Source organism: Artemia franciscana, unplaced genomic scaffold (genome assembly GCF_032884065.1).
Source record: "Artemia franciscana unplaced genomic scaffold, ASM3288406v1 PGA_scaffold_168, whole genome shotgun sequence".
NCBI classification, from domain to species: domain Eukaryota; kingdom Metazoa; phylum Arthropoda; class Branchiopoda; order Anostraca; family Artemiidae; genus Artemia; species Artemia franciscana.
In genome coordinates, this window is record NW_027062638.1 from 65,573 (window position 1) to 92,121 (window position 26,549).

Below are 26,549 nucleotides of genomic sequence, written 5' to 3' on the forward strand. Positions count from 1 at the left end.
CTACGCTGCTGCATACACATTGTGATCTAAGTAGCAAATACATTCACTCAAAGGGCTCTCACGTGTGAACCGTACAATAGGCTTAGTAAAGCACCATTTACAAAGTGGTGTACGCTGTACGCTGCAACACGAGTCATAGCCATCTAGGAGCCAAATGAACTGATCAGTACATGTGATGAGCTATGGGTGTCAATACTTGAAAATATGGAAACTGAGCTATAAGCTGAGTTTTTGAAAGTCACATAGTCTCTTTAAAAAAGCTTTAGATATATTGGAAGAGAAAACCGATTGTTTTACAGTGTGGGATTGTTTGCTCTGATCTAACTAAAAAAACAATTTGGGAAAGATTGTTGTTGTTGTTTTGGCTTTGACACGTTCGACCAATAGCTCATATGCGTTCGTATCACTCAGTTGTTCTGTGCCTTCTATAGTCACTAGCTTGCTTGGGTGTCACTTCAGTCAGTATTCACTGAACCAGAACAGTATCACTTGACTTGCTAATGGAGGGGGGTTATTCGCCTGAAGCAACTGCCTGCGTCGAAAAACAGGAATCAAAATACTGCAACTATGCACTGTCAAACAGCAATTAAAATACATATACAACACAATTATAATAAATAATACAATTTCACACATTAAAACCAGTCTCATATAACCAAATATAAAAATTTAACTGGATAAAATATATCTTAAATGATAAATAGGATAACTCTAAAATCAACCGTTAAATAGGTGGAGTAAAAAAACAAAACAAAACAAACAAACATAGGGAATAAACCAAATTGTCATAACAAATCTACTTAGAGGTTTGTGTTCAGTTACCTAGCCCAAGTAGGTTAAAACTTGCAGTTCTTTGAAAAATTCGAAAATTCTTCTGGACGCTATCCTAGCTGGTTTTATGAATTACTTTCCGAGCTCTATTGACGTCAATATTTAAAAATATAGAAACTGAGCTATTTGTTGAATTTTTGAAAGTTTCGTAGCCTCTTTAAAAAACCTTAGACATATTGCAAGGGAAAAACAATTGTATTTACAGTAGAGAGTTGTTTCCTCTGATCCAAATAAAAAACAATTTGGGAAAGATTAAACGATGCAGTTTTCGGAAAAATTCAAAGATTCTTCTAAACGCTATCCTAGCTGGTTTCGAGAAACACTTTCCGAGCTTTTTCTCACCAGATTTTTATAAAGACACCTTCAGAGAGTTTGCCATCGCCAGTGGTATTAATCTAGCTTTCAAAGCTAAGATGAGTGCTATGGGAATAGAAAAAAAAATGGTGATGTAAGCAATAATGGCGGAAACAAGGTTCTTTGAATTGTTGCAGTTCAATAAAAATCAAAACCAAAAACTGTCATACCTTTTAGCAGCTGTAAGCATACCAAAGCCAAAAAATACTGGTCTTTGGTCATTCAAGGGACTCGAGACCAAAACCTTGAAACAAAACGAGTTGAGTAACTCGTGTACAAAAATAGATTTGTTGCAACCCATTGGTGATGGATGCAAGGATATTGCGTTTATATTACAGTATCCATCAGCTTTAAAGGGTTTTAGAATATATTACACATGCATTGGGTCATTCGTACTTGTTGAGCTCCTCTCTTTAGGCAGCAGTTCAATCCTCACTTGTAAAAAAAATACATTAAAAGACAAAATTTTCGGGAAGTTGCTTCTGCTAATGACCAATAAAGGTGTTTACTAATCTTTTCTTGTAATCATATAGTGGATTTTGTCTTACATTTATGGCTCAGTAATCTCAGAAAACAATTCGGTGCTAGAAATTTCTGCGATGTGCCAAAGCCTTTGCAGTTGCAGAGCGCTTAATTATTTTCGGTGGTATGCTGCTGGTTTTCGGTGCTGCTTCGAGGAATAGCTACAAGCAACGCTCGGACGTTGGATCTGATTGAGCAATTGGTAATTGAATGTCATGGTGGCCGAAGGCTGATGAACCAGAGACAAACATCCTTTTAAATTAAAGTATTTTTTAACAGGGGCATCTGCATTTGAACACAAGTTTCCTGAAACCCAACATATGTGACATAAAACGCCATTTTTTCGATTTTAAAGCACAATAACACATCCCGGGTATAGATCTTGTAGCACTGCTTTATTGTTGCTGCTAAGTTGTGCAATTATTTGTTTGTTCCAAGTAAAAAGAAAAAAAAAATAACAAAATTTGCAAGTCAAAGATGGAAAGCAACTCTGTTCCTATTTAATGGTAGTATTGACCCTGGTTAAAGTATTCAGAAGTAGCTTTAAGCAAAGATTGCGGGGGACTGAACCTTTCAGCCTGGAAGACAAAAATATCAGTTTTTTTTCCAAGCTCATTCATGGACATTAAAGAGTCCAGAAGGGTTAAGAAGAATGTTAGACCATAGATTAGCACCCAAAAAGCCATCCTCAGGCTTGAGTAAAACTTCGTCGTATGTCAAAATATGCTAGGTATGCACTATTAAAACATGAAAGGTGAAAATGTAGGCTAGTTTAGAGGCATCTAGTTTTCTTGACAAGTTGTTTAGTTTTGTGAATTGAATTACCTTAAATTTACCATAAATCGGATTTGCCAGCAATATAAGGTGGTAGATCCTCCTGTTGGTTCTTGCTGGTGGTGAGTGATGTAATTATGCTGGCTTAGCTTCCCAGTCCAGCCTCCACTCAGCCCTCTCGCAGTCCCTGTTGACTCCAGCCTTGAAGGAGTAGGGAGTCCCCACTCCTTAATTAGGCCATTACAAGAGTAAGAAATTGCTAAAATAGAACAATTCTTCCTTTATAATATGCACCATGTTTTAATCATGGTAGGCTATAGACATAGGCTAGTATAACATTCACTGTTATCTGCATTCATAAAGTTGGTAAAATTCTACTTTTGGCTATCTTGGAAAGGCTTAGGTTAAGAAAAGAAACATTCAGGGATAGGTGTACAGGCTAAATTATGTCCCAAGAAGTTATTTTGAAGTAAGCTACCTACATCCACTCCTACTCTTTTGTTCTAACCCTTAAGGGCCTTTAAAATCCTGTGTGTATTGAAAATGAAACCTTGCAAAATAGATCTTCTGTGTAAATGAAGTTATCTACAACAACAAAAATTTCAGCTTTACAACTTTGCTCAATCCCAATTTATAAGGTTTTACAGATATACAAATAAATTTTCTAAATTTGAAGAAAAAGAAATGGTAAAATTCTAGTTGACTTACTTTTGGCTATCTTGGTAAGGGGTTAGATAAGGAAAATGAAACTTTGAGGGATGAGTCTATAGGCTAAAATATGTCCCAGGATGGCATTTTGAAGTACCCACCTCCACTCCATCTCTCTCTAGAGGGCCCTGACCTTTGATGACCTTTAAAAATATGTGTGTTATAAAAGTGAAACCTTGCAAAATACATCTTTTGCTTGAATGAAGTAAAAAAAAAAATTTTTTCAGCTTCACTACTTTGCTCAATCCCTATTTACAAGGTTTTAAAGATATACAAATAAATTTCCTAAATTAAAAAAAAAAACATTGATACGGCTCAGAATTATAGTTACATTTTCAGAACTAAAGGTGGACAAAAAGCAACTGATAACTGAAAATTAAGGTAAAATTTAAGGTAAATGTGTTTTGTCAAATTTTTCAATAGGTATTATTGATTTTTTGAACAGCAATAAAAAACCTTGTCATGTAGTTGTCATATACCTGTCATGTAGGCAAATTTCTGGACCCTCTAGAGGGAGAAGGAGTGGAGATAAGCACTTCAAGATACCTTCCTGGGACATACTTTAGCCTTCAGACTCATCTCATAAAGTTTCATTTTCCTAACCCAACCCCTTTCTGAGATAGCCAAAAGTCAATCAACTAGAATTTTACTTAAAAAAAAAACATTGATATGGCTTAAAATTATAATCAAATAACAGGAATTGCATTTTCCAAATCAAAGAAAAAGAAAGTGATAGCTGGAAATTAAGATAAAATGTTGTATTGTCAAAATTTCAAATGGTATAGACCTGTCATGCAGGTAGATTTCAGGAGCCTCTAGAGAGAGTAGGAATGGATGTGGTTAATTCAAAATACCTTCCTGTGACATATTTTAGCCTGTAGACCCAACCCTAAAAGTTTGATTTTCCTAGCCTAACCCCTTTCCAAGACACCCAAAAGTAGCTAAACTAGGATTTTAGGCCTACCATGAATTGTTTTTTGAAAAATTGCCTATTCAAAATTCAACTGATTTTAAATGCTTTTACAATCAGATAGGCTTTTGGACTAATGGTTTTGATGGGTTGAAAAATCCATTAAAAAAGAAAGCAAAGCAGTGTTAAATATTTGCCAAAATGGGGGTACTATAAGATTGATTAATTGTTAAGTTGATTGAATGTTTTTAATCAATGCCTACTGAAAATATGAATTAGAAAAGATTGGTGCTTATGCCATAAATAATGAATTAAATATCACCTTAAGGTTCATTAAAGGGTTTTAGATTAGATTTACAAGTGAAATGATTATTAGAATTAGAAAGAACATAAAAAAAAGTATTGGATAGTAGGATCACCTTATCCATGCCTCAGTTATAGAATCTTGTATGTATTTACTTATTCTTGCATTCAAGGTCAGTTTTCTTTTAGACTGCGCTTGCAGATAATATGCTGATTCAGTGTAATAATTGTGTCACCATCCATGCAAGCTTGGAGCCAGTTTTCCAAATAAATCTAAAAAATGAGCCATATAGTACCATAAAGGCAAGATAGAGTAAAGAAACTGACCCATTTCTGCAGATGCTTGAATTCTGTTGGTTAATCAGATGTCCCTTACAAAGAATCAACCTTAATAGAAATTTTCCTTAGAAACCATGGATAACAAAAACCCTTCTAGTTTCAATAAAGCCAAAAAACCAGTTTTATGTGAATTATTTCAAGGATCATTTGAATGATAATTTTATAAAATTCAAAAAATTTTAGAATATTTTAAATTCATTGAAACAGAAAGCTCGAGTTCCTGCAGAAAGCATGGTTGAAAGAAAAACAACTGAAGTTGAAGAATTTGAATCCATCAAATTTATATTAAAGTCACCCATTATGATTAACTGACACAGGCATTTCAATATTATGTCAAATATTTCCTCAAGATTCCAAAGAAACAACAAAACCACACTACTAGGAGAACAATAAATATTGCCTGTGATTAGATTAATACCATTAACTCTAATTTCTATAAATTGAGATTCAAAAATACCTTCAGAATTCCTCAATAAGTCATCTTGCAATCAGTAATGCAAATTACAAGATATATACATGGCAAGACCTCCTTTAGCCATCTTGCAGTGGTTGTTATGTTCCATTTTGTAGCCATGGATATCCAATGGCATTTCATTCCCAGAATCCAAAAATGTCTTGCACAAACCAACAACATCAGGCTGTCCATCTGAAACAATTTATCTTAATTTATTCAGTTCTAGAATAATTTCCTTTGGTAACCTCCTCTCCCCCCAAATCCAAAACATATTTACTGTTACAAACAGGGTTTATAATACTCAGGTTTTGGTTAACCTGACCCACAGAATTATTAACAATACTAATTAGATCAAAAGGATTATTTTCAAGCTCGCAAAGGTGTCTCTCATGACTTAAAATATTGACAAAAGCAGGTTTTACTTGGAGTCCATTCAAATCACCAGATGAACAAAAAAGAAATATTTACTAAATCTATTACAAAAGAAAAACCTGTCAAAGGATTAAAAACACATAAATAATAAATAGCACAGCAGGTAGTATCAGGATGAACCATGAGTATAGAAGGAAAAAAAGTAAATAAGGTTAAAAAAAAGAAAAAGAAATTGTAAAAAAATGACCTGAGGAAAGCATATGCATCAAGAAAATATTAACCAGTCACATACTAATACATTCATGTAAATAATTTTTTGTGTAAATGAGTTTCACCTGGACCTTTGGCTAGAACTTGTCCATGGTCAGACCAAACACATCTTGGGCCAAAGGTACTACCAGCCACGTTTAATAGATCCAGACGCTTTTTAGTTAGGTTTTCCAAAACAAATACACCTGACTTTGCCAACTTACTTTTTGCTGCAAACACTTTACAAGCAATATCTAAGCTTGAAAATGTTTACCAGAACTAGGGCAATTTTCACATTCTCAGTTTGAGTAGCAGGTGTGTGGAATCAATTAGCCTTCAAGAGGTCCATTTTTTGGAAATCTTGCAAGCCCATTATTTGTGTTATCACTCCATTCAGATTTTCTATCAGTTCCACATTGGGATTTGGTTTCACACTGTAGAAAATTAAGGTATCAAGTAAGGTATCCTGCTCTAGTTGATCAAACCTGTCTTCTAATTTCGAAATTTTATTTTCAAGCAAGTTCACTGCATTATAAAGTTTTTGAAGGGTTTTTTCGATTTTTTTTTTTAATTTGGCATTATATTCAAGGGAAATCGAATTATAAACTTTGTTCACAATGTCTTCACTGATAATTTCCAAAGCTTGGTGATCTTTCATTGTATTTGATAGGCAACAAGAAATGCGATTTGTTAGGTTGGACTTAGTGTTCATTACTTCCTCTTGAGTTTCATTTATTATTTCTTTTAAAGTTGATGCTGCTGGCAGAAGTTGGAGATAATGGTACTAGGCTAGATTTTCCCTTAGTTTTAGTGGGTAGTGACAAGTAGGTTTTACTTAGAGTCTTGAAAATATCAGGGGATGAGTGCTGCTCTTCAAAAGCCTTATTTACATCTTAATCTGTCATCGCACAAGCTTCTCTAAAGTGGTCATTCCAGTTGCGGATATGTGCTTCAGCTATATTATGCTCAGAGTGGGTACCATAACAAAAGACTAGATTTCTGGCTTGATTTTTCTTATCTTTGGTAGTTTTAATAACTACTCATGGCCATAAGGGGTATCCCTGAAATGAAGCTAGGACAAGATCAGACGGTTTGTATTTGCCATTTTATGATCTTCAGTCACAATGGGGGGGGGGCATTACAGGTAACAAATTTCAACAACAAAATGTTCCCATTTGCCGCCCCAAAAGTACTCGCGTTTATAATATGTGCTTGTTTATTCGTGCAAGTTCATCAAATTTTCAGCAAGGACTATATCTGATTCAGTTAAAACTGGTTTAGCTCTTCACTCTTTGAAGAGTGAACTATTATTATCTTTTTGTGAACTTTTATTATTATTGGTTAACTATTGCTATCAGTTAACTGGTTAACAGTTAACTATTATTTTGGTTTGTTTTATCATGAAAAGTTTATTGGGCAACTAAATTTACAGGGATTTTGAAAAAAAGACTGTAGCTCCTTGGAAATGATATCAGGTTTAACTAAAAAGTTCACCATTAGAATCACCATGGTTGAAAACCCTACACAAGAGAATTGCAGTTTTCCACCTTGAACAACAATGAAGATTATTTATTTTTGGTTTTACATGGGAAATAGTGATGCCTGCTTTAATCCAGGTATATTTGCCTCGAACCAGCGGTGATTATATATTAATAGAGGCTTATTTGAAAGGAAATTGGCATATATAGGGCCTAGTGCTGCTTTAAGGAATTTTTATATTACCTGATTGTCAAAACTCAAAACGCATTCAAGGCGCAAAATAGTTTAAATTACCATCTGAGAGAATAAACAGAAAAAAAATATTATTATATTGTGAAAAAGTATTGGGGGTAAAAAAGCAATTTTATTTTGTAATGCTCTTGTAACGAATGCTTGTGAGCCAATAACCTAATTTGCAAAATGTGTGTAAGATAGGGAATCTTAAGTTATTGATTGTAGTTATAGATATTGGTTAATTAATTAAATTAATTGAACTTTTTTTTTCTTATGGAACGAAAGAGTGAAGCTGAAATTTAAAATGAACAGAAATTATTGCTTCATAGATTACGCAAAAGATATCTAAAAAACCTCGTTGAATAAAGCGACTCAGGATGTTTCCATATCTGTGGAATTATTGAAATTAGTATTTTACTGAAACTGAGCTGGCTTGAGTTTCTTTGACTTTATTTCAAAATTATCAATATAACGGTCACTGAAAGATTATTGGACATGGCTGGATATAGGGGAGGCTAGAGGGGGGCAAGTGCCCCGGGGGCTAAAGAGAAAAAGCGCATCAGGGGGGAGGGTGAAAAAACTAAAAAAAAAATAGATTATAAAGAAACACTTCCCAAAAGAAGAACTAATTCAACGTTTGAAATTATCTAAATTAAAATACCCAAGTGTTGTGTCGAGTACAGTTATACGTTTTTAGTATTTTTCTGGCCTTTCCCTCCTTTTTTGCTTTAAGGGGTCATTTTTGCATTGAGGCAATAGAACAATGTAATGGGCTTGAGTGAGGTTTTGACACTGGTCTGTTACCCAGCTAGGTAGGTATACTAAGTAGGTCACCCTGATAATAATTTTAAGATTTTTCAGGGACAGCAATTCACGAAAATAAAGCGAGACAACAGATCTAATGTTTTTTAATGAAGGCACAAAAAGATTGTATTTTTGAAATTCATGAAATTTTTCCTTAACACATGTCTAATGGCACAGTGACATCTTTATTTTGTCTAATCAGTTGCCACGAAAGTCTTACTAGCTTCATTACTCCATGTTCAAACAGTTTTGAAATAAAAGTTGGAATAAAAGCTTTGCCTACATTTTTTTTTTCATTTAGCGCTTAAACAATTCAGTACCGGTGAAAGAGCCGAGTAAAAGTTTCCTAGTAGCTAAAAGCCCGCCATAATTGGTATGGTAGTTAGTCTTAATCAAAGGATAACGGTATTAAGGATGCTTTATTTTTGGGCATTAACTTTTATGAGGCGTATGTCGCTAATAAAGCTCAACTAGAACACAGTTTTATTTTTTTCACTGAGTTTGGTTGTTATTGCTGTAACCATAATTTATCTTAGATTTGAAGTGATTCCCATGTCGCTAATAAAGCTCAACTAGAACACAGTTTTATTTTTCTCACTGAGTTTGGTTGTTATTGCTGTAACCATAATTTATCTTAGATTTGAAGTGATTCCCATGTCGCTAATAAAGCTCAACTAGAACACAGTTTTATTTTCTCACTGAGTTTGGTTGTTATTGCTGTAACCATAATTTATCTTAGATTTGAATTGATTCCCATTTACAGGGCTAATCTTTTCGGATTGTCTTACGAGGAAAGGAGAGAAAATACAAAAAGGAAAGAGAAATAATAAAAAGAGAGGCAATTTGAATGCTAGGGAGGGATGGGCATGACTTTGCATTCTTCCAAACATCTTACAAATGAATTAAGACAAGACTTGATCTGTTCTCTGTAATTTGTGTCTAAGCTTCCAAAGAAGCCTTAAGATGTCCTGTGACTTCTTAAAATGTCTTGTGTCTGTTGTTGCACAATTCATGGTATGGCAATTCACCTTATTTTGTGCATTGAAATTATGATCAAAAGTGGAAGGCAAATTGAGGAATTGGTAAAATTTGCAACATAATATGCAGCGCTAGTAGAAATATAAGGCTGTACATGTTTTGATAACCGCCGGGGGTTTACATGCGTAATAAATTTTCTCTTGCATTTTTCTTACTGTAAAAAATTACAGTATTGTAAATAAAGTTTTTTGTATCCATATCAATTCCTGAAACGAGCACTAGATTTGTAAAACAGAAAAAAAAACGCTTTTCAAATCTTGGTATTTCTGATTCATGTTTTTAAGTAAAGAAACATATTTTTTTAAACTGAGAGTAAGGATCAATGTTAAAACTTAAAACGAAAAGAATCATTCTGTGTATAAAAGGACTGTCACGTGCTTCAACCCCTTCACTTTTTACGCCAAAATTTTTTAGTATTTTAAGAAAGCATATTATTCTAATTAAACGGACCTTGTGTTTCACGAGTCAGACCTAAAGAATTAGGGCTAAAAGTCAAACTTTAGCGTAAAGAGCAAGGGATTGAGGAGAGAACAGCCCCGCTCATATATCGAATAATATCTGTTTGTTTTTTTTTGATTTGATGTTGCTCGTTAATTTCAGTTAAGAAATTGTTTTTATTTCATTTCTAATCGTTTTTCAAATGATCCTAGGAAATCTGCCTCTCCCCTTCTGTGGAAACCCTCCTATACGAAATATATGCCTGAAATCCCTTCCTCCTTGAAAAGTTTTCCCGGGAAACACGACCCCAATCCCCCTTTTTCCTGGCTCCTCCACAGTGGAAAGTTTTCTCCTGTGAAAAATCCCTTTAGACAATTCCCACCCTGCAGAAGATTTCCCCTGGACAGTTCTCCAGTAACACTCCCATATATAAAATTGACTTGCCAAATAGAAAGTAAGATAAATTCAACAAACTCCGTATTTGAATTCTGACAAATCCCCCTATGTAATATTTTACCTGGAAAATTCACCAGAAAACATCCTTCCCAACGGAAAAATCTCCCCTGGAAAATAAGGAGGCTTTAGGCTATATTTAAGAGAGTGAAGCTCTTTAAATCAATGATATTGCGCATCTTTCAAAAGTAGTGGAAATAAATTGTGAGTTATTAAAACTAGTATCTTTGATAAATTACTTCGTATATGAAAGAGGCTGCTTCCTCATCAACGCCCCGCTCTTTACGCTAAAGTTTGACTCTTTCTCTCAATTCTTCTTTCTAAAACAGTAAAAAACTTTAGCGTAAAGAGCGAAGCGTTGATGATGTCCCGGGTCCCGGTCATCATTTGTATCCCGGTGTCCCGGTCTGTATATACATTCGTTTTTTAGTTTTGTTTTTCTCCTTTATTTTTTTCCTTTTTTTTTCTTTTTTAGCTTATTTAGATTTTTAGATTTTTTAGTTTTTTTTATTAGTTTTTAGTTTTTATTTCTTTTTAGTTTTTTTGTCCCGGTCGTCATTTATATCCCCCTGTTTCCCCCGGTGTCCCCGTTGTAGTTGTGTCCCTGTGTCCCGGTCGTTATTTATATTCCCTGTGTCCCGGTCGTCATTTGTATCCCGGTGTACCGGTCTGTATATACATTCGTTTTTTAGTTTTGTTTTTCTCCTTTATTTTTTTCCTTTTTTTTTCTTTTTTAGTTTATTTAGATTTTTAGATTTTTTAGTTTTTTTATTAGTTTTTAGTTTTTTTTTCTTTTTAGTTTTTTTGTAGTTTTTACCTTCTTTTTAGTTTTGTTAATTTTTTTTTTTACTTGTGTCCTGGTCGTCATTTATACTCCCTGTGTCCCGGTGCTTTGTTGATTGCTAATCGAACATTCCTTTTGTCCTGGTCGCTTTCTCTTTGAGTGTCGTCATTTATTTTTTTCTTTTTTAGTTCTTTTAGTTTTTACCTTTTTTAGTTTTTTTTTAGTTTTTAGTTTTTTTAGTTTTTTACCTTTTTTTATTTTTTTTAGTTTTTTAGCTTTTTTATTTTTTTTATTAGTTTTTAGTTTTTTTGTAGTTTTTGCCTTTTTTTTTAGTTTTTTGTCCTGGTCGCTTTCTCTTTGAGTGTCGTCATTTATTAGTTTTTTCCCTTTTTTTTTAGTTTTTTATTGGTTTTTACCTTTATTTTAGCTTATTTTTCAGTTTTTTCCTTTTTTTTAGTTTTTTTTTATTTTTTATTTTTTTTAGTTTTTTACCTTTTTTTAGTTTTTTTAGTTTTTTTAGTTTTTTAGCTTTTTTACTTTTTTTATTAGTTTTTAGTTTTTTTTTGTAGTTTTTGCCTTTTTTTAGTTTTTTCAGTTTTTTTTTTAGTTTTTTATTGGTTTTTACCTTTATAGTTTTTTTAGTTTTTTAGCTTTTTTATTTTTTTTATTAGTTTTTAGTTTTTTTTGTAGTTTTTGCCTTTTTTTAGTTTTTTCAGTTTTGACGTCACCTAATCCAGTTTTTTCAGGTGACGTCACCTGACACATCCATCCACACATCCATCCACACATCCACAGACAGACAACTTATTTTTATATATATAGATATGAGGGGATTCGCCCCATCGTCAGTACCTCGCTCTTTACACGAAAGCTTAAATTTTATCCCAATTCATTAAGAATGACCCCCTGAATCACAAAAGCCGTAGAATAAGTAGTTGAAATTACCGAAAATACTTTAGCGTAAAGAGCGAGGTATTAGAAGGAGGTGAGCCCCTCATATGGGTAATAATTTCTGTTTGTTTTAAGTTTTATTGCTGTTCCTTACTTCCAGCTGAAAAAGCTTTTTCACTTTTATCTTTAATTGTTTTTTTTTTTAATAATGCTAGTAAATCCTGCTCTCCCTTCATGAAAATTTTCTTCTCCCATTACAAATTCTCGAAGGAAAGTTCCCCCAGCATATCCCCCTCTTCTCAACCCCTCCCCCAAACCAAAAAAATCCTCCTGAAAACGCCTGTATACTTCCCAATAACCATTACTATATGTAAGCACAGGTCAAAGTTTGTAACTTGTTGCCCCTCCCACGGGGACTGTGGGGGAGTAAGTCGTCCCCAAAGACATAGTTATAAGGTTTTTTGACTCCGCTGAATAAAATGGCTATCTCAGAATTTTGATCCGTTGACTTTGGGAAAATAATTAGCGTGGGAGGGGGCCTAGGTGCCCTCCAATTTTTTTGGTCACTTAAAAAGGGCACTAGAACTTTTCATTTCCGTTAGAATGAGCCCTCTTGCAACATTCTAGGACAACTGGGTCGATACGATCACCCCTGGGGAAAAGAAAAAAAAAAACAAAAAAACAAATAAACACGCATCCGTGATCTGCCTTCTGGCAAAAAATGCAAAATTCCACATTTTTGTAGATAGGAGCTCGAAACTTCTACAGTAGGGTTCTCTGATACGCTGAATCAGATGGTGTGATTTTCGTTAAGATTCTATGACTTTTAGGGGGCGTTTCCCCCTATTTTCTAAAATAACGCAAATTTTCTCAGGCTCGTAACTTTTGATGGGTAAGACTAAACTTGATGAAACTTATATATTTAAAACCAGCATTAAAATGCGATTCTTTTGATGTAGCTATTGGTATCAAAATTCCATTTTTTAGAGTTTTGGTTACTATTGAGCCGGGTCGCTCCTTACTACAGTTCGTTACCACGAACTGTTTGATAGCATGTACCATGTGCAATAAATACATACCGGTATAATTATTTTCGCATGAAATACGTTCAACTTTCAGTCTAATCAAAAATTATGGTATTTAAAGCATTGATGGTGCGGCAGGGGTGGAACAACCTACCTTTGCCCCCCTCCCCACCCCGAGAAAAAATTAGACCCGGCTCTCCTATTGAGATTGTTATTAACAAGTCTTTACTTCCTGGACTACTTATGAAACTTTATGAACATTGACAAGATCCTTGTTCTTTTAAAAATGTTCTGCCCATCTCTTTCTAACACTTCCTTTGTCTCTGTTTGAGGCCCTTTTTCTATCTTTAACTGGGACACGTCCAGACTAACAACTCTTTTCTGAATTAATTAACATGCCCTATTATGTTGTCCAGTATAATAGTCTTCCAGAACTTCGGCATTTTTATCTATGTCTTCTACTTCAAACCTCTATAATTCGCACTTTGACACTTTCTCTACTTTCCTTACATTCTTCTTATTCTCATCTGAGCCATCTCTCAAATACTTCTTGTGCAAATCTCTCCTCTTTTCTGCCAAGCTTCTAGTGTTTTTACCAAGCTTTAAGCGTTTTTTACCACTATTAGCTTTTTCTCCAACTTTCTTAAGGTACCATCTGCTATATCACAAGTTATTTGACAAATTATTCCATTCATCTCTGCATTGACAATTGTTAGACTCTCGAGCTTCATATTCAATAGTTCCCAGAAAGTTCTCTCAAATTATTATCATGGCATCTACTATCGTCCTAACTTACCGGAAAGTAGTTACCCTTCCGGAATTTCAGCTTCAAAATAATTGTAGACACTACTAGACGGTGAACTTTACTTTTAAACATCAATAACAGAAGTTCTGTGTAACCCTATTATCTTTTCTTGATCCTGCTAGTCTTTGATTTGCAATAACGAGTCTTACCATCTTGTAAGAGCCATTTCAATGTTTGTGCCATTTGATTAATAAAGCTATATCGGGTATAGCTAGGTTCTTATACCTATAATTCTAACGAGAACCCTGTTTATTCGTTATGTAACTCTTAAGTAAGTCACCTGAGTCACTACAGTCTCCGTTAGTCGGTTCTAGAGGGCTATACACTACTATGACTCTTCATTACTGTACACACATCTTTTGCTATGAGGAGAGAGAAGGGGGGGTATAGTAGAAAAAAAACTCCTTCGGCATACGGTCCTCTGGCTCTTTCAGAGGGCTCTTCGAACAAATCCTAGCAAAAGGTTGTTTCTTACTTATTCCACCCATGACACGGTATGACAGTTTAGGATAGTCGAAAAAAAAACCGAAAGCAAATCTTTCCAAGATCTTTCTGGCCAAATCTACCCCGATTTGGTACAATAGAACCATAACTAGACAGGAAAATTTCCACTATTTGACGACATATTGGTTCTCTTGTCTGACGTAACGTACAGGCAAACTGTGCTCCTAGATACACAAATGAATCAACGCAAGAAATAGCAGAATTATTCTCCTTTAAATACAGCTGATTCAAGTATTTATTTTTTTGGTATTTTGAAAGTCATAACAAATGATAACAAATTGTATTTGTTTAACATTATCTCAGCTTGTTATCATTGGTGTTTTTAATCATATACTCTGCGCTTTTTTCATTGTTTTAACGATTTATCATTGTTTTTCTTCTTTTTTTCAGATCTGGGATGGTGGTCATATAATTTGGGGTGGGAGGGAGGCCAACTGGATTTATAAGACGCATTTTAAAAGCCTCCCCCATCCCTGTGGACAAATTAGTACATGTCTTTAATGATTGTGAACCTAGTGAATTTTATATTTCTTCAGCGAGTATTAACTAGTGATCGTGAACGCTTGGTGACTGTTTCAAAATGCCAATACAAGCCCCACAGTGGACTGACTTTTTGTCATGTCCTATCTGCCGCCATAGTTTTGATGGAATCCTGCGTTTCCCAATAAGTTTAGCCTGTGGCCATACACTGTGTAGGCAATGCCTTACCAAGCTACACAGAAAACAATGTCCTTTTGATCAGGTTTGTATTGTACTTTTTTTTTGTTCATAATAAAAAAAAAAATATGTTCGTCTTTAGATACATTCTCATAAGAAATCAGGAATGGATTACACATTTGGGTTAGAAAGATAATTAGATCTATTTTTGAAAGGTTTCAGACTTTCAGGACGTGTAGTAAGGGCTTGGTAAACCTCAACAAAGTCGGAGCATTTTAAAGCTTAGTTGTATTGATGTATCACAACTGAAACTGGGCCAACAAATTTTGCTTTAACCACTTGGTTTAAACTTTTTATATCCAGGCTATCAAAATCGCGTATCTATAATATCTTGGTAATAGCTGGACAGACCGAGAAGAAGCTTTCAGTTTAGGAAGGAGAAGGACAAGGGGATTTTAAGTCATACTTCATGTCATCAGTTTATTCCAACCTTGACAGGGAGGGGGAAATAAAACCTTAACTGGGATAGTCTCATGTAGTTGCATGTCTCAACGCTTCTATGATGTCCCAGAAAATCGATAGCGAAGCAGATATAAGTAATATAAATTAGACGTATTATATTAAATAAGCGTTTATTATATGATAAATTGCGTTTTATTACTTCACCTTTTGCTGTGCATACTTTTTTTTTACTTATGCTACAAAGGGAACTGAAAAGAGGGGGATATAAGTATTTGACTAGAGATTTTGTCAAAAGGATTTCATTGTTACACGACACTTAAAGTCCTTTTTGTATACCACATTACAATGCTGCTGTAAAAAAAAAAGCTTATAATGAGCATAGGGCTGTAGATATTAGCTTTCAAATGAGCTCTTACAAAGCTTTTTGTGGTATTTCGGTTCCCTGCTAGTGCTGAACACATAAATACAATAAAAAAGGCCACATCAACGTTTAAAGCTCTGTTCTGAAATTTCTAAAAACATTTCTCTTGATTATTTACAGTTCAGATAGACACAAATAACAGTTCATGTTCAAAATCAAGGTTAAAGTTTTTTTTCATTGGGCTGTTTTGTTCCGAACTAGTTCTTTTAATTTTCGATTACTAAGAGAGCTGGGAGGGGGGAGTGTTCAAGTGTGGGAGTTGTAAACCTTCAGTCACTGAAATTCGACCATGGAGATTATTACACCAATTTTGTTTCGTTTCATAGCCTATCAACTCTGTAATTGGAGCCAAGAGTGATATTTTAGTAAGAATAATATTGCTAATGTGAAATTTCAGGGATTGTTGGGGGAGGGGGTGAACTAAATCCAGACACAGTAAATCAAAAGGGCGCATCAGTACTATATTAGAAATGGTTCAGAGTGTTGACTTGAAACTATCAGGGCGTGTTGAGGGGATTTTTAACTAATAAACAGGTACAGGTACTGCGCGTACTACTACTGCTAGTATTTGTGCTACTACTGCCACTTCTGCTATTAGTCTACTGCTATGACTATGGCTAATAGTATTAAGATAAAACTTTCAGGGATTGTTGAGGGAGTTTAGGCTAATAAAAACACAATATGCTTTTGAATGTTATTAATTGAACGGTTCAGAAATATACCAGAAACAGCTTAGAGCATTATGTAGAAACTATCAGGGCATTTTGAGGGAATGCTGAAACTAATCAAAAGGCACTATGAGAATACTACTACTGTTACTACCTCTAACATTGTCGCTGTTATCACTGCTGCTACTCCCCCTTCTCCTACGACCTCGACTAGTTGTGCCAATGCTATGGGTACTAAAAGTGAAACTTTCAGAGAATGGTGAGGGCAGTGTCGATCTAAATCGGAACACTGTATTTATGTCAGTTGTCGAAAGAGTGTATTATCACTATCTCAGGCACGGCATAGAGTGTTCTGTTAAACCTGTCAGGGATTTTTAGGGGATATTGGACTAAATCAAAATGTAGTATATATGCGCGGGTTATCAAAGAGGTGTATCAGCAGTATCGTAGAAATACCATGGGTTATTAAGCTCGAACCTTCAGGGTTCCAGATAATACTACCACTTTTGCTTCTACTTTTACTACTGCTACCATTGAACCAATTTCAGTGCATCCATTAATAAAAATAGCATAAATAGGATATTATAGGACTGAAAAAAGGTATAGAGAAGAAGCTTTCAGGGAAGTTTATGTTTCTATAAAACTAAACCAAAGGCACTATGCGCATGCTGATTGTCAAAAGGACGTATCAGCAATATCTCATTAACAACTGAGGTCAATAAGATGCAACTTTCTGGGTTAGTTCTATTGCTAATGCTTCTACTAATGCTTTTGCAACTATTGAACTAAATAAAAAAGTTTAACGCACATCAATGTTGTCAAAATGACACAGATACAAAGTTTCAGAAACGGAACATGCTATTAAGTCTCATTTTGTAGGGAAAGTTGGGGTTGGGGTTTTAAAAGTAAATCAAATGGTGCTATTTGTATCCAGATTGTCAAAAGTGTGTATGTGCAATATCCCAGGAAGAGTTAGGGGGGTTCTGTTGGAACTTTCAGAGCGTGTTTTTGGGGATGTTGAAATAAGTCAAATGCCAATATGTCTATCCAAGTTTGTTACAAGGACATTTCTGTTATATCTTAAGAACGGATAAAGCTATTACGTTGAAATTTTCAGATCATATTGGGATGGGGAGGGTATTTTTAACTAAATATAATGTTAAAAGGGCTTATCTGCAATATATCTGGAATGGTTAATAGCATTCAGTTTATACATTCTGGAGATTTTTGTAAAAAAAAAAAAAAAAAAAAAAAAAAAAAAAAAAAAAAAAAAAATCAAAGCATACTATATGCATGAAAGGCTTTCAAAGGGGTGTTTCAACAATATCTCAGGAACGGCTGAGGGTATTAAATTGAATCTTTTAGGGATATTGCAACTACTATTCCTGCCTCTTCTACTACTGTTAGTACTTTTCTTACTACTACTGCTACTATTGTGACTATATACGACTCTGACAGCTTGTGTTATGATTATTTCCGACTGTCACTCCAACTACTTGCGACTTTTGATCGCGACTACATGTGAAATTGACTGCAAAAACTACTTCGTCCAAAGCTACTTAAGATTGCGACTGAAATTACTTTGGATTGTGACTGCGAGTACATGCCACAGTGGCTCTGAGTCCTTGTGACTGTGAATGCAACAACGTGTGACTTCGATTGCAACCATTACTTGTGACCGCAGCTCCTTACGACTGCGACTACTTGGGAGTATGACTGCGAATACTTGTGACTGCTCCTTAGACTGCTTAGAACTGCGACTACATATTACTGTGACTACTTGTAATTGCAACTCGTTCTTCTACCACTGTTAATTCTAATACTACCACTGCTAATACTACTACTTTTGCTACTACTGAACCAAACCAAAAAAGTATTAAGTGCATCCAGGTTGTCAAAATGGGACAGATGCAATATGTTATGAACAGGCTAGGGTATTAAGTTGAAACTTTAAGTTTATTTGGATGGGATGGGGGTATAAAGCTAAATAGCATAAACTATGTGTATCCAGATTGTCTAAAGGGCGTCTTTGCAATACTCCATGAAAAACTCAAGGTGTTACATTGGAACTTCAGTGCTTATGTTTTAGGGGATATTAAACTAAATCAAAAGACATAATGTACATCCAATTTTGTCCCCACGGCATAAATGTGGTATTTCAGGAAAAGCTAATGGTATTAAGTCAAAATTTTAGTGGTATATTGTGTGGGAAATTGAACTAAATCAAAATGGACAGCGATCATCCAAAGGTTTTTAAAGCAGTATCTGTGATATCTAACGAAACATGAACTTAAAATTTTCAGCACTTGTGGAATGGGATAGTCGATTAATATTTGTTTATATTCTATGTTGTAACATGATGGGAATTAGAATTTTGTTAGCCCATAAGATCCCCAAAGATTATGCAGTTTTTGAGCCCATATGTTGGAATATTTTTTCCCGTACCCATCAATACAAGTTATTATAGTATAACTGTTATTAAAAATTATCGCAAGATTTTTTTTTCGACATTTAAATAGTAAGGATAGTCCGGATTAGTCCGGATTTTTATAGAGAGAAACTGAACAGATTTAGAAATGTCTTTTTTTATCGAAAGAAAAAGACCGTGTCAATTAAGCATGAATAGAAATTTTTTCAACAACATCTTCCGCAAAAGAAGTTTAATTTACGTTAAAATCAATATAAGCAAAAATAAAATCAAGAAATTTTTCAAGCATAAAACTACCATAAATCGCTATTATTAAATAAATGAAACCCAAAAAAACAGAAAGCACGCTTAGTAACCAAGCCAAACACAAAAGAAGAAAAAATAATCACAAAGATAAATTTTGCCTTCTAAAGACCAGAACATAATTCGCAATTTACGGAAAATAAAATACTTTTTTCTTCTCTTTTATAACACGATCAAGTCCAAAATTATGAAGACTTTCAGGGATGAATGTAACAAACTTTCAAACCAAATTCGATTAACATTTCAGTAATCTTAGGTTATTATAAAAAAAAAATTATTTATGTTATGAGAAATAAAAACACTTAATTCGAAATAAACATTGTTTTCAGTACAGTACAAATTTGTTTCTGGTCTTTAGGAGATACTTATTTTTCTATTGTTAACGATAACTCATGTTTCCAAGAACGATAACACTGGTGCAATTTACTATAATCATCTAAAAATTCCTTAAAATAATGAAACATTTAGATATTACCACTGACACATTTCCTCTCCGAAAATTTATTCCCATAATATGAAATTTTTACCATTCTTCTGACTCTACTAAAACAAAATTTAATAATATCTGAAAGAGTAGCTTTGGCAAGTTTGGTACCATTAGATTATGACCACTAAGATCTTTCATCAAAAACTGTATTTTAAATGTAAACACTCTATTTATATTTTAGACATTACTAAGTGTTGAAGCCGAATTTTTGCCTGCAAATACAGCATTGCTGCGTCTCATTGGTGTAACTTTGAGTCAGTCGGAAACCGATTCTGAAGACAGCCGATCGGGTGTGTTCGAATTGCTCAGTCTCGACGAAGTGTCTAGCTATACTCAATGTCGACGGGTGATCGAAAAGTTGGCAGGTTTCCTTAGACCTTTAAGTGGCGTGAATGTATCGGCCCCGACATTATCACGGCCAATGCAGAGGAAGCTCGTAACACTCGTAACTTGTCAGATTGCGGAATTGGAAGGGAAATCTAGAGCCTATCGAGCTGTAAGTTTTTTCTGCTTTCATAATATCTCCTCAGTAAAGTATATAAGTGAGTAAAATCAGAAACAGAAAAATGAAAAATTAATCTTATACAATTTAAAGAAGAAACTGAGACTAAAAATAAATTTTTGCCGACTCATAACGCTTTGATTTGCCTCATTTTGTCAACTTGATACATCGATAATACTCAGTTCTGAAGTTAATTAAATAAAAAAACTAGTTTTTTTTAACTGAAAGTAAGGAGCGACATTAAAACTTAAAACGAACAGAAATTACTCCGTATACGAAATGGGTTGTCCCCTCCGCAATCCCTCGCTCTTTACGCTAAAGCTTTTAATTGTTTTAAAAAGTAGAATTGTGGCAAAGAGTCAAACTTTTGTGTAAAGAGCGAGGGATTGCGGAGGGGACAACCCACTTCGTATACGGAGTAATTTCTGTTCGTTTTAAGTTTTAATGTCGCTCCTTACTTTCAGTTAAACAAAAACTAGTTTTTTTTATTTAATTTCTGAACGTTTTTGAATTAATCCATGTTTGATTTTGGCTCTCCGCAACTAAATTATTGAAATGAAATTTGTATATTAATTTTTTTTGGCTAAATAGCTTTCTCTTAGTTTTGATCAGACGATTTTGAGAAATAAAGGGTGGGGAAGGAGGCCTAGCTGCCCTCTAATTTTTTGGTTACTTAAAAAGGCTACTAGAACTTTTAATTTTTAATGAACGTTTTTATTAGTAAAAAATATGCGTAACTTAAGAATTAACTTACGTAACAAACTTTTATATTCTTATATTTTTATTATGTGTACGAGTGTTTGTATCCTCGTTAATCCCTCGCTCTTTACACTAAATCGTAAGTTTTGTCCCAATTCTTTAAGAATGACCCCTGAATCAAAAAGGCCGTAGAATAAATAGTTGAAATTACTAAAAATACTTTAGCATAAAGAGCGAGGTATTTATCTCATCCTAAATACCTCGCTCTTTATGCTAAAGTATTTTTAGAACCCCTCATATGCGTAATAATCTCTGTTCGTTTTAAATTTCAATGCTATTCCTTACTTTCAATTAAAAAAACGTTTTCATGTTTATTTTTTTCATTTTTTTTTAGTAATGCTAGAAAATCCTGCGCCCTTTTCATTGAATTTTTCTTCCTCCAAGAAATATCCTCCCACATAGCCCCCTCCCATCAACCCCACCCCCCAAACCAAAAAAATCCCCCTGAAAACGTCTGTACACTTCCCAATAACCATTACTATATGTAAACACTGGTCAAAGTTTTTAACTTGCAGCCCTTCCCCCAGGGATTGTGGCGGAGTAAGTCATTCCCAAAGACATAGTTCTTATGGTTTTCGACTATGCGGAACAAAATGGCTATCTCAAAATTTTAATCCGTTGACTTTTGGAAAAAAATGAGCGTGGGAGGGGGCCTAGGTGCCCTCCAATTTTTTGATCACTTAAAAAGGGCACTAGAACTTTTCATTTCCGTAAGAATGAGCCCTCTTGCGACACTCTAGGACCACTTGGTCGATACGATGACCCCTGGGAAAAAGAAAAAAAAAACAAAAAACAAACAAATAAACACGCACCCGTGATTTGTCTTCTGGCAAAAAATACGGAATTCCACATTTTTTTAGATAGGAGCTTGAAATTTTTACTATAGGGTTTTCTGATACGCCGAATGCGATGGTGTGATTTTCGTTAAGATTATATGACTTTTAGGGGATGTTTCTTCCTATTTTCCCAAATGAGGCAAATTTTCTCAGGCTCGTAACTTTTGATGAAAAAGACTAAATTAATTGAAACTTATATATTTAGAATTAGCGTGAAAATTAGATTCTTTTGATATATCTTTTAGCATCAAAATTCCGTTTTTTAGAGTTTCGTTTACTATTGAGCCGGGTCGCTCCTTACTACAGTTCGTTACCACGAACTGTTTGATAGATCGGGTATTTTCATCCTCTTACCCTAAAAATTTAGCCGAAGGCTATACGAAGTTATCTGGTTTTTGTAGGCTTTTTTTCGTGCTTATTCCTCTTCAACAGTTGGTTCATAATTCCTAATACAGATTGAAAAAAAAAACTTTGTAGATAGGCTAATCTAGGGACATTTTTGGTCATATTAGATCTGGGGATATTATTATAACCGTAATTATCATGTTTGAAAATAGTATTGAATAGTAAATCGAATGGCAGGCATTTTTCTTTCTTATTTTTGGACCCTAACTATATCCTTAGCCGACATCGGAAAAATTACCGTAACGTAATTACCGTAACAATTTCATGTCTGGTGCTACACATCTGCTGCAAAGGGATAAGAAATATTCCAAGGAAATAAAGGTTGTTTGGGTTAGATCGATTTCCAAGGCTAACATTATATAGAGAAAAAGTAGCTATCATTATCTAATGAAGGAAAATACCATTACCCTCTGTGTCCCACTGAGAAATATAAAGTACTTAAGAAGGGTCACTCATCAACATGGATTCCTCTTTGGGTTTATAAGACCAAAACTATAAAGTAGTCAAGCAAGGGGAGTCATGTCAGAAGATGAATTGTAGCCTTAACTTTACGACATTTAGTAGAAGGTTGTTCCATAAAGTGTTTCTTGTTTACTTTTAGACTGGGAATATCAAACATCATCCAGACAATAAGAAAGACATGCAAATATACTTGAACCCTTGTATTTTAATATTCAGAAAAAGATTAAGAACTTATTGCAAAGGGTATCTTTGGGAGAGTTGTGTAAGGTTGCTTGATTGGAAACACGTAAGAATTGAGATCCCTGGTGGAATTGGTGACTTGAAGAAGTTTCTGAAGTAGACTGTAAATTTATTTTTGATGGTATAGGACTCCTGATAGTGACCTTCCAGACTTTAGATGATAATACTATATGTTGTTTCTGGTAGACATTTTTACTTCTCTGAAAAACATTTTCACCGTTTATTTCGTGCCAGGAGAATCGTTGAAAATACTTCTGGTAGCCTATTTGTGCTTCACAGTGAACGATCTCTAGAAGACTATTGATTGCACATATTGCCACTAGCAGGCTCAATGTAAAGGCATACGCTTGTCTCATAATTATTTCAGGAGCTCATACAAAACAATTCTTCATCAAAGGAGGTAGCCTCTTCAAGGGTCTCACTGACTCGTTGGAAGTAAGTGAAGAGATTGATGGAGTTTGGAGGGAAATCTGACAAACATCAGACGAATGGTTTCTTTTAATGCAACTTCTCAGTCTATTCTGTGTATGTTTTTCAGAGTCTCTGATACTTGTAATATTGAATTTGTGATGACATCCTCTTTCATTTCTTTCCGAATACTTCCTCTTTTTGATGTTTTGTTTGCAGCTTGTTGTTTGAAGTTATCTGTGAAAAATAATAATAACCGCAATTGTATGATAGGTCCTAACAACTAACCCAATGGCTTGAAGAGGGAGGATGGGGGTTAATATCAGAGAAAAGTAACAAAAATTTCATCCAATTTTATAAGAGTCGTGTCCTTCATAGAACACAACTCTGCTAAGCATCTATTCAAGTTACTTCCCATTTAACATAGAAAATCATAGCTAATGCTGTGTAAGTAAGGAGTGCAGCGGGTACAATGTATTATTTATTTACTTAATTGGCCATCACTTCGTATGGAAGGATTTGTCGTAGGAACTTCGGAAGGGTTCATTCGAAGGGAAGCTGAGAGTTTTAGTGCCCCTTTAAATAGTAAAAAGTGATTGAAGGGCATCCGACCCCTTTGTCCCACCTTTCCCCCCAAAAACATCCAGTAAAATTTTGACATAGTCATCTTGTCCAGCATAGTTGAAGCCTCTCGGGAATGATGACCTTTCCCCCAGTCCTTGGAGCAAGGGCTGTAAGTTAAACAATTCGCCAATTGTTGTATATAAGGCTAGTATTTATTATCAGGAAAGGGGGGCATTTTTAACAATTAGAGTAAAAAAAAACTAAGGTCATTCAGGTGAAGCTTTCAGGGAATTTTCCAGAGGAGTTTTGACATAAATAAAAACACACTATGTGTATTTTGGTTGTAAAAAGTGTGAATCTCAGGAATGATTTTGAGTATTAATTAGGAACTGTCAAGGACTGACAAGGGGGATGATGTGTTGACCAAAAGGCAACATGTGCACGCTAACACTATTACTACTACTATCGCTTCTACTGCTGCTTCTAACATTGCTACTAATACTACTACCACAACTACTGCTTATTGCGGCTACTACTAAGGTTGAGAATATTAAGGTGAGAATTGTAGGAAATGTTGAAGGGGAAGTTGAACTAAGTCAAAACACACTATGTGCATACCGGCTGTCAAAAGGGTGTATCCATAATATCTTAGGAACGGCTGAGGGTATTAAGTTGATACTTCCAGGGTACTATGAGGGAGATGTACATCTGACCAAAAGGCAATAGTTGTGTACTGCTAAAATTACTAATACTACTATTATTATTATTACTCATATTACCACTGAGGCTAAATGTTTGAAGGTGGAAATTTCAGGTATCTATGAGGGGGAAGTTGAACCAAATCATAACGCTGTCTGTGCATAAAAGTTGTCAAAAGGGCATATTTAAGGAATGGCTTAGGATATTAAGCCATAACTTTAAGGGAATTGAGAGGGGGATGATCAGTTGTTAGAAAAAAGCCAATATTTTTACGCTACTATAAATGCTACTTCTATTGTGACTACTACTAAGGCTAAGGGTAGGTGAAAATTTCAGGAAGTTGAGGGGTAATTTGAACTAATTATAACGCACTATGTGCATTCAAATTGTCAAAAGACTCTTTCATCAATATTTTAGGAACAGATTAGAATATTAAGTTGAAACTTCCAGGACATAATGAGAGAATTTTCAAGTGACCAAAAGGCGATATGTGCCTAGTACTCCTGCTACAAGTACTACTGATACTACTTTTGCTATTAATGCTAATATTACTTTTACTACTACAGCTATTGTGACCACTATTTTAATTTATATTCATTCTTGAATTTCAATTATTCTTTTTAATTCGGCATCTTATTCAAGTATAAAATGGTAACTATAAAAGAACTTCAAAAATCCTTTTTTGGTGGCTTGACCGATGGTCCGCATGGCGCATTCATTGATCTCCTGATTCTCCGACTTCGGCTGAGAGTCCTATAGGGGGCTGGGGGCAAAACATCCGACGCTTCTTTTTTCCCCAAATAGATGGGTCTTTTTAATAGTATACTGACTTTAATTGAAGTTTAGTAAAAATGTCAAATTTTGATCAAAATAATGTTTTTCATTCTAACAGCTATTTTAATTAAAATAATTAATTAAAAAGTCTCAAAGATGAGATCACTTGAAGACAGGGCCGTGACAAAGTGACAGTTGCAGTGCTATATCATAATCTACAATAACTAGTTTATGGTTTGTGTTGAGTGTAACCTACTAATACAATCCTAAAAATCATTAGTCTTTATTTTATGTTAATAATATGACGAGAATGTCGTGTTTTTATTGTAAAATCTTAGTGAAGTAAAATAAGATAATTGTCATTACAATAAACATTATTTGTTACTATCTTTAAGGTGAGATCACTCGGAGATAGGACTATTACAGAGCTGCTGGCTTCTTCAACACCAGAATCCTTAATATCTTTGATCTCTTTAAGGTGCGATCACTCGGAGATAGCACTGTAACAGAACTACTGCTTCAGCATCAAGATTCTTAATATCTTTAATCTCTTTAAGGTGCGATCACTCGGAGATAGGACTGTAACAGAGCTGCTGCTTCAACACCAGAATCCACAACAGCTATCAACAAATTTATGGGCTGCAGTTAGAGCCCGGGGTTGTCAGTTTTTAGGTCCAGCTATGCAAGAAGAGGTTTTGAAATTGGTGCTTTTGGCTCTTGACGAAGGCTCATCCTTGTCACGAAAAACTCTAGTCCTTTTTGTTGTCCAAAGATTAGAACCCCATTTTCCTCATGCTTCCAAAACGTCAATTGGTCATGTTGTTCAGTTGCTGTATAGAGCTTCCTGTTTCAAAGGTATTTTCTTCATTTAATTATTTAGGCTAAGAGGGGTAGGGGAAGGGTTGTTCAGTTAAAAATATCCATTGCAAAATATAATTGTATGTCTTTCCAAATGTTGCTAAACTCTATAGTTGCATTGGTGTTGTTTCCAAACGGAGTTCGGTTTTGTCCTTTTATACCTATTATGTCGATTTCGACTCATTTTAAGACAGCGATAATTATGTAATGTCTCTGTTTATTACGTGAAGTTTTAACCAGATTGATGAACATGATAGTACATTTTGGGAAGTATAATTATCGGGTAATCCACATAAAGATTGTTCTTGCCTGTCCTTGGGATGGAATTTAGATACAAAGCTTGTC

General features: G+C 34.6%; 1 protein-coding gene across 2 annotated transcripts in view; it reads left to right on the forward strand.

The window, feature by feature from the left end:
• The first annotated feature begins 2,106 nt into the window (after positions 1-2,106).
• The window catches only part of LOC136041356 (roquin-1-like), a 61,905-nt gene continuing 37,462 nt past the window's right edge, over positions 2,107-26,549 (forward strand). For both annotated transcript variants that reach the window (XM_065726005.1, XM_065726006.1), the window contains exons 1-4: positions 2,107-2,213; positions 14,662-15,013; positions 19,879-20,193; positions 25,904-26,201. In XM_065726005.1, coding sequence (XP_065582077.1) covers positions 14,852-15,013; positions 19,879-20,193; positions 25,904-26,201 — 775 coding nt within the window. In that variant the 5' untranslated portion in view covers positions 2,107-2,213; positions 14,662-14,851. The remainder of the gene's footprint in view (positions 2,214-14,661; positions 15,014-19,878; positions 20,194-25,903; positions 26,202-26,549) is intronic.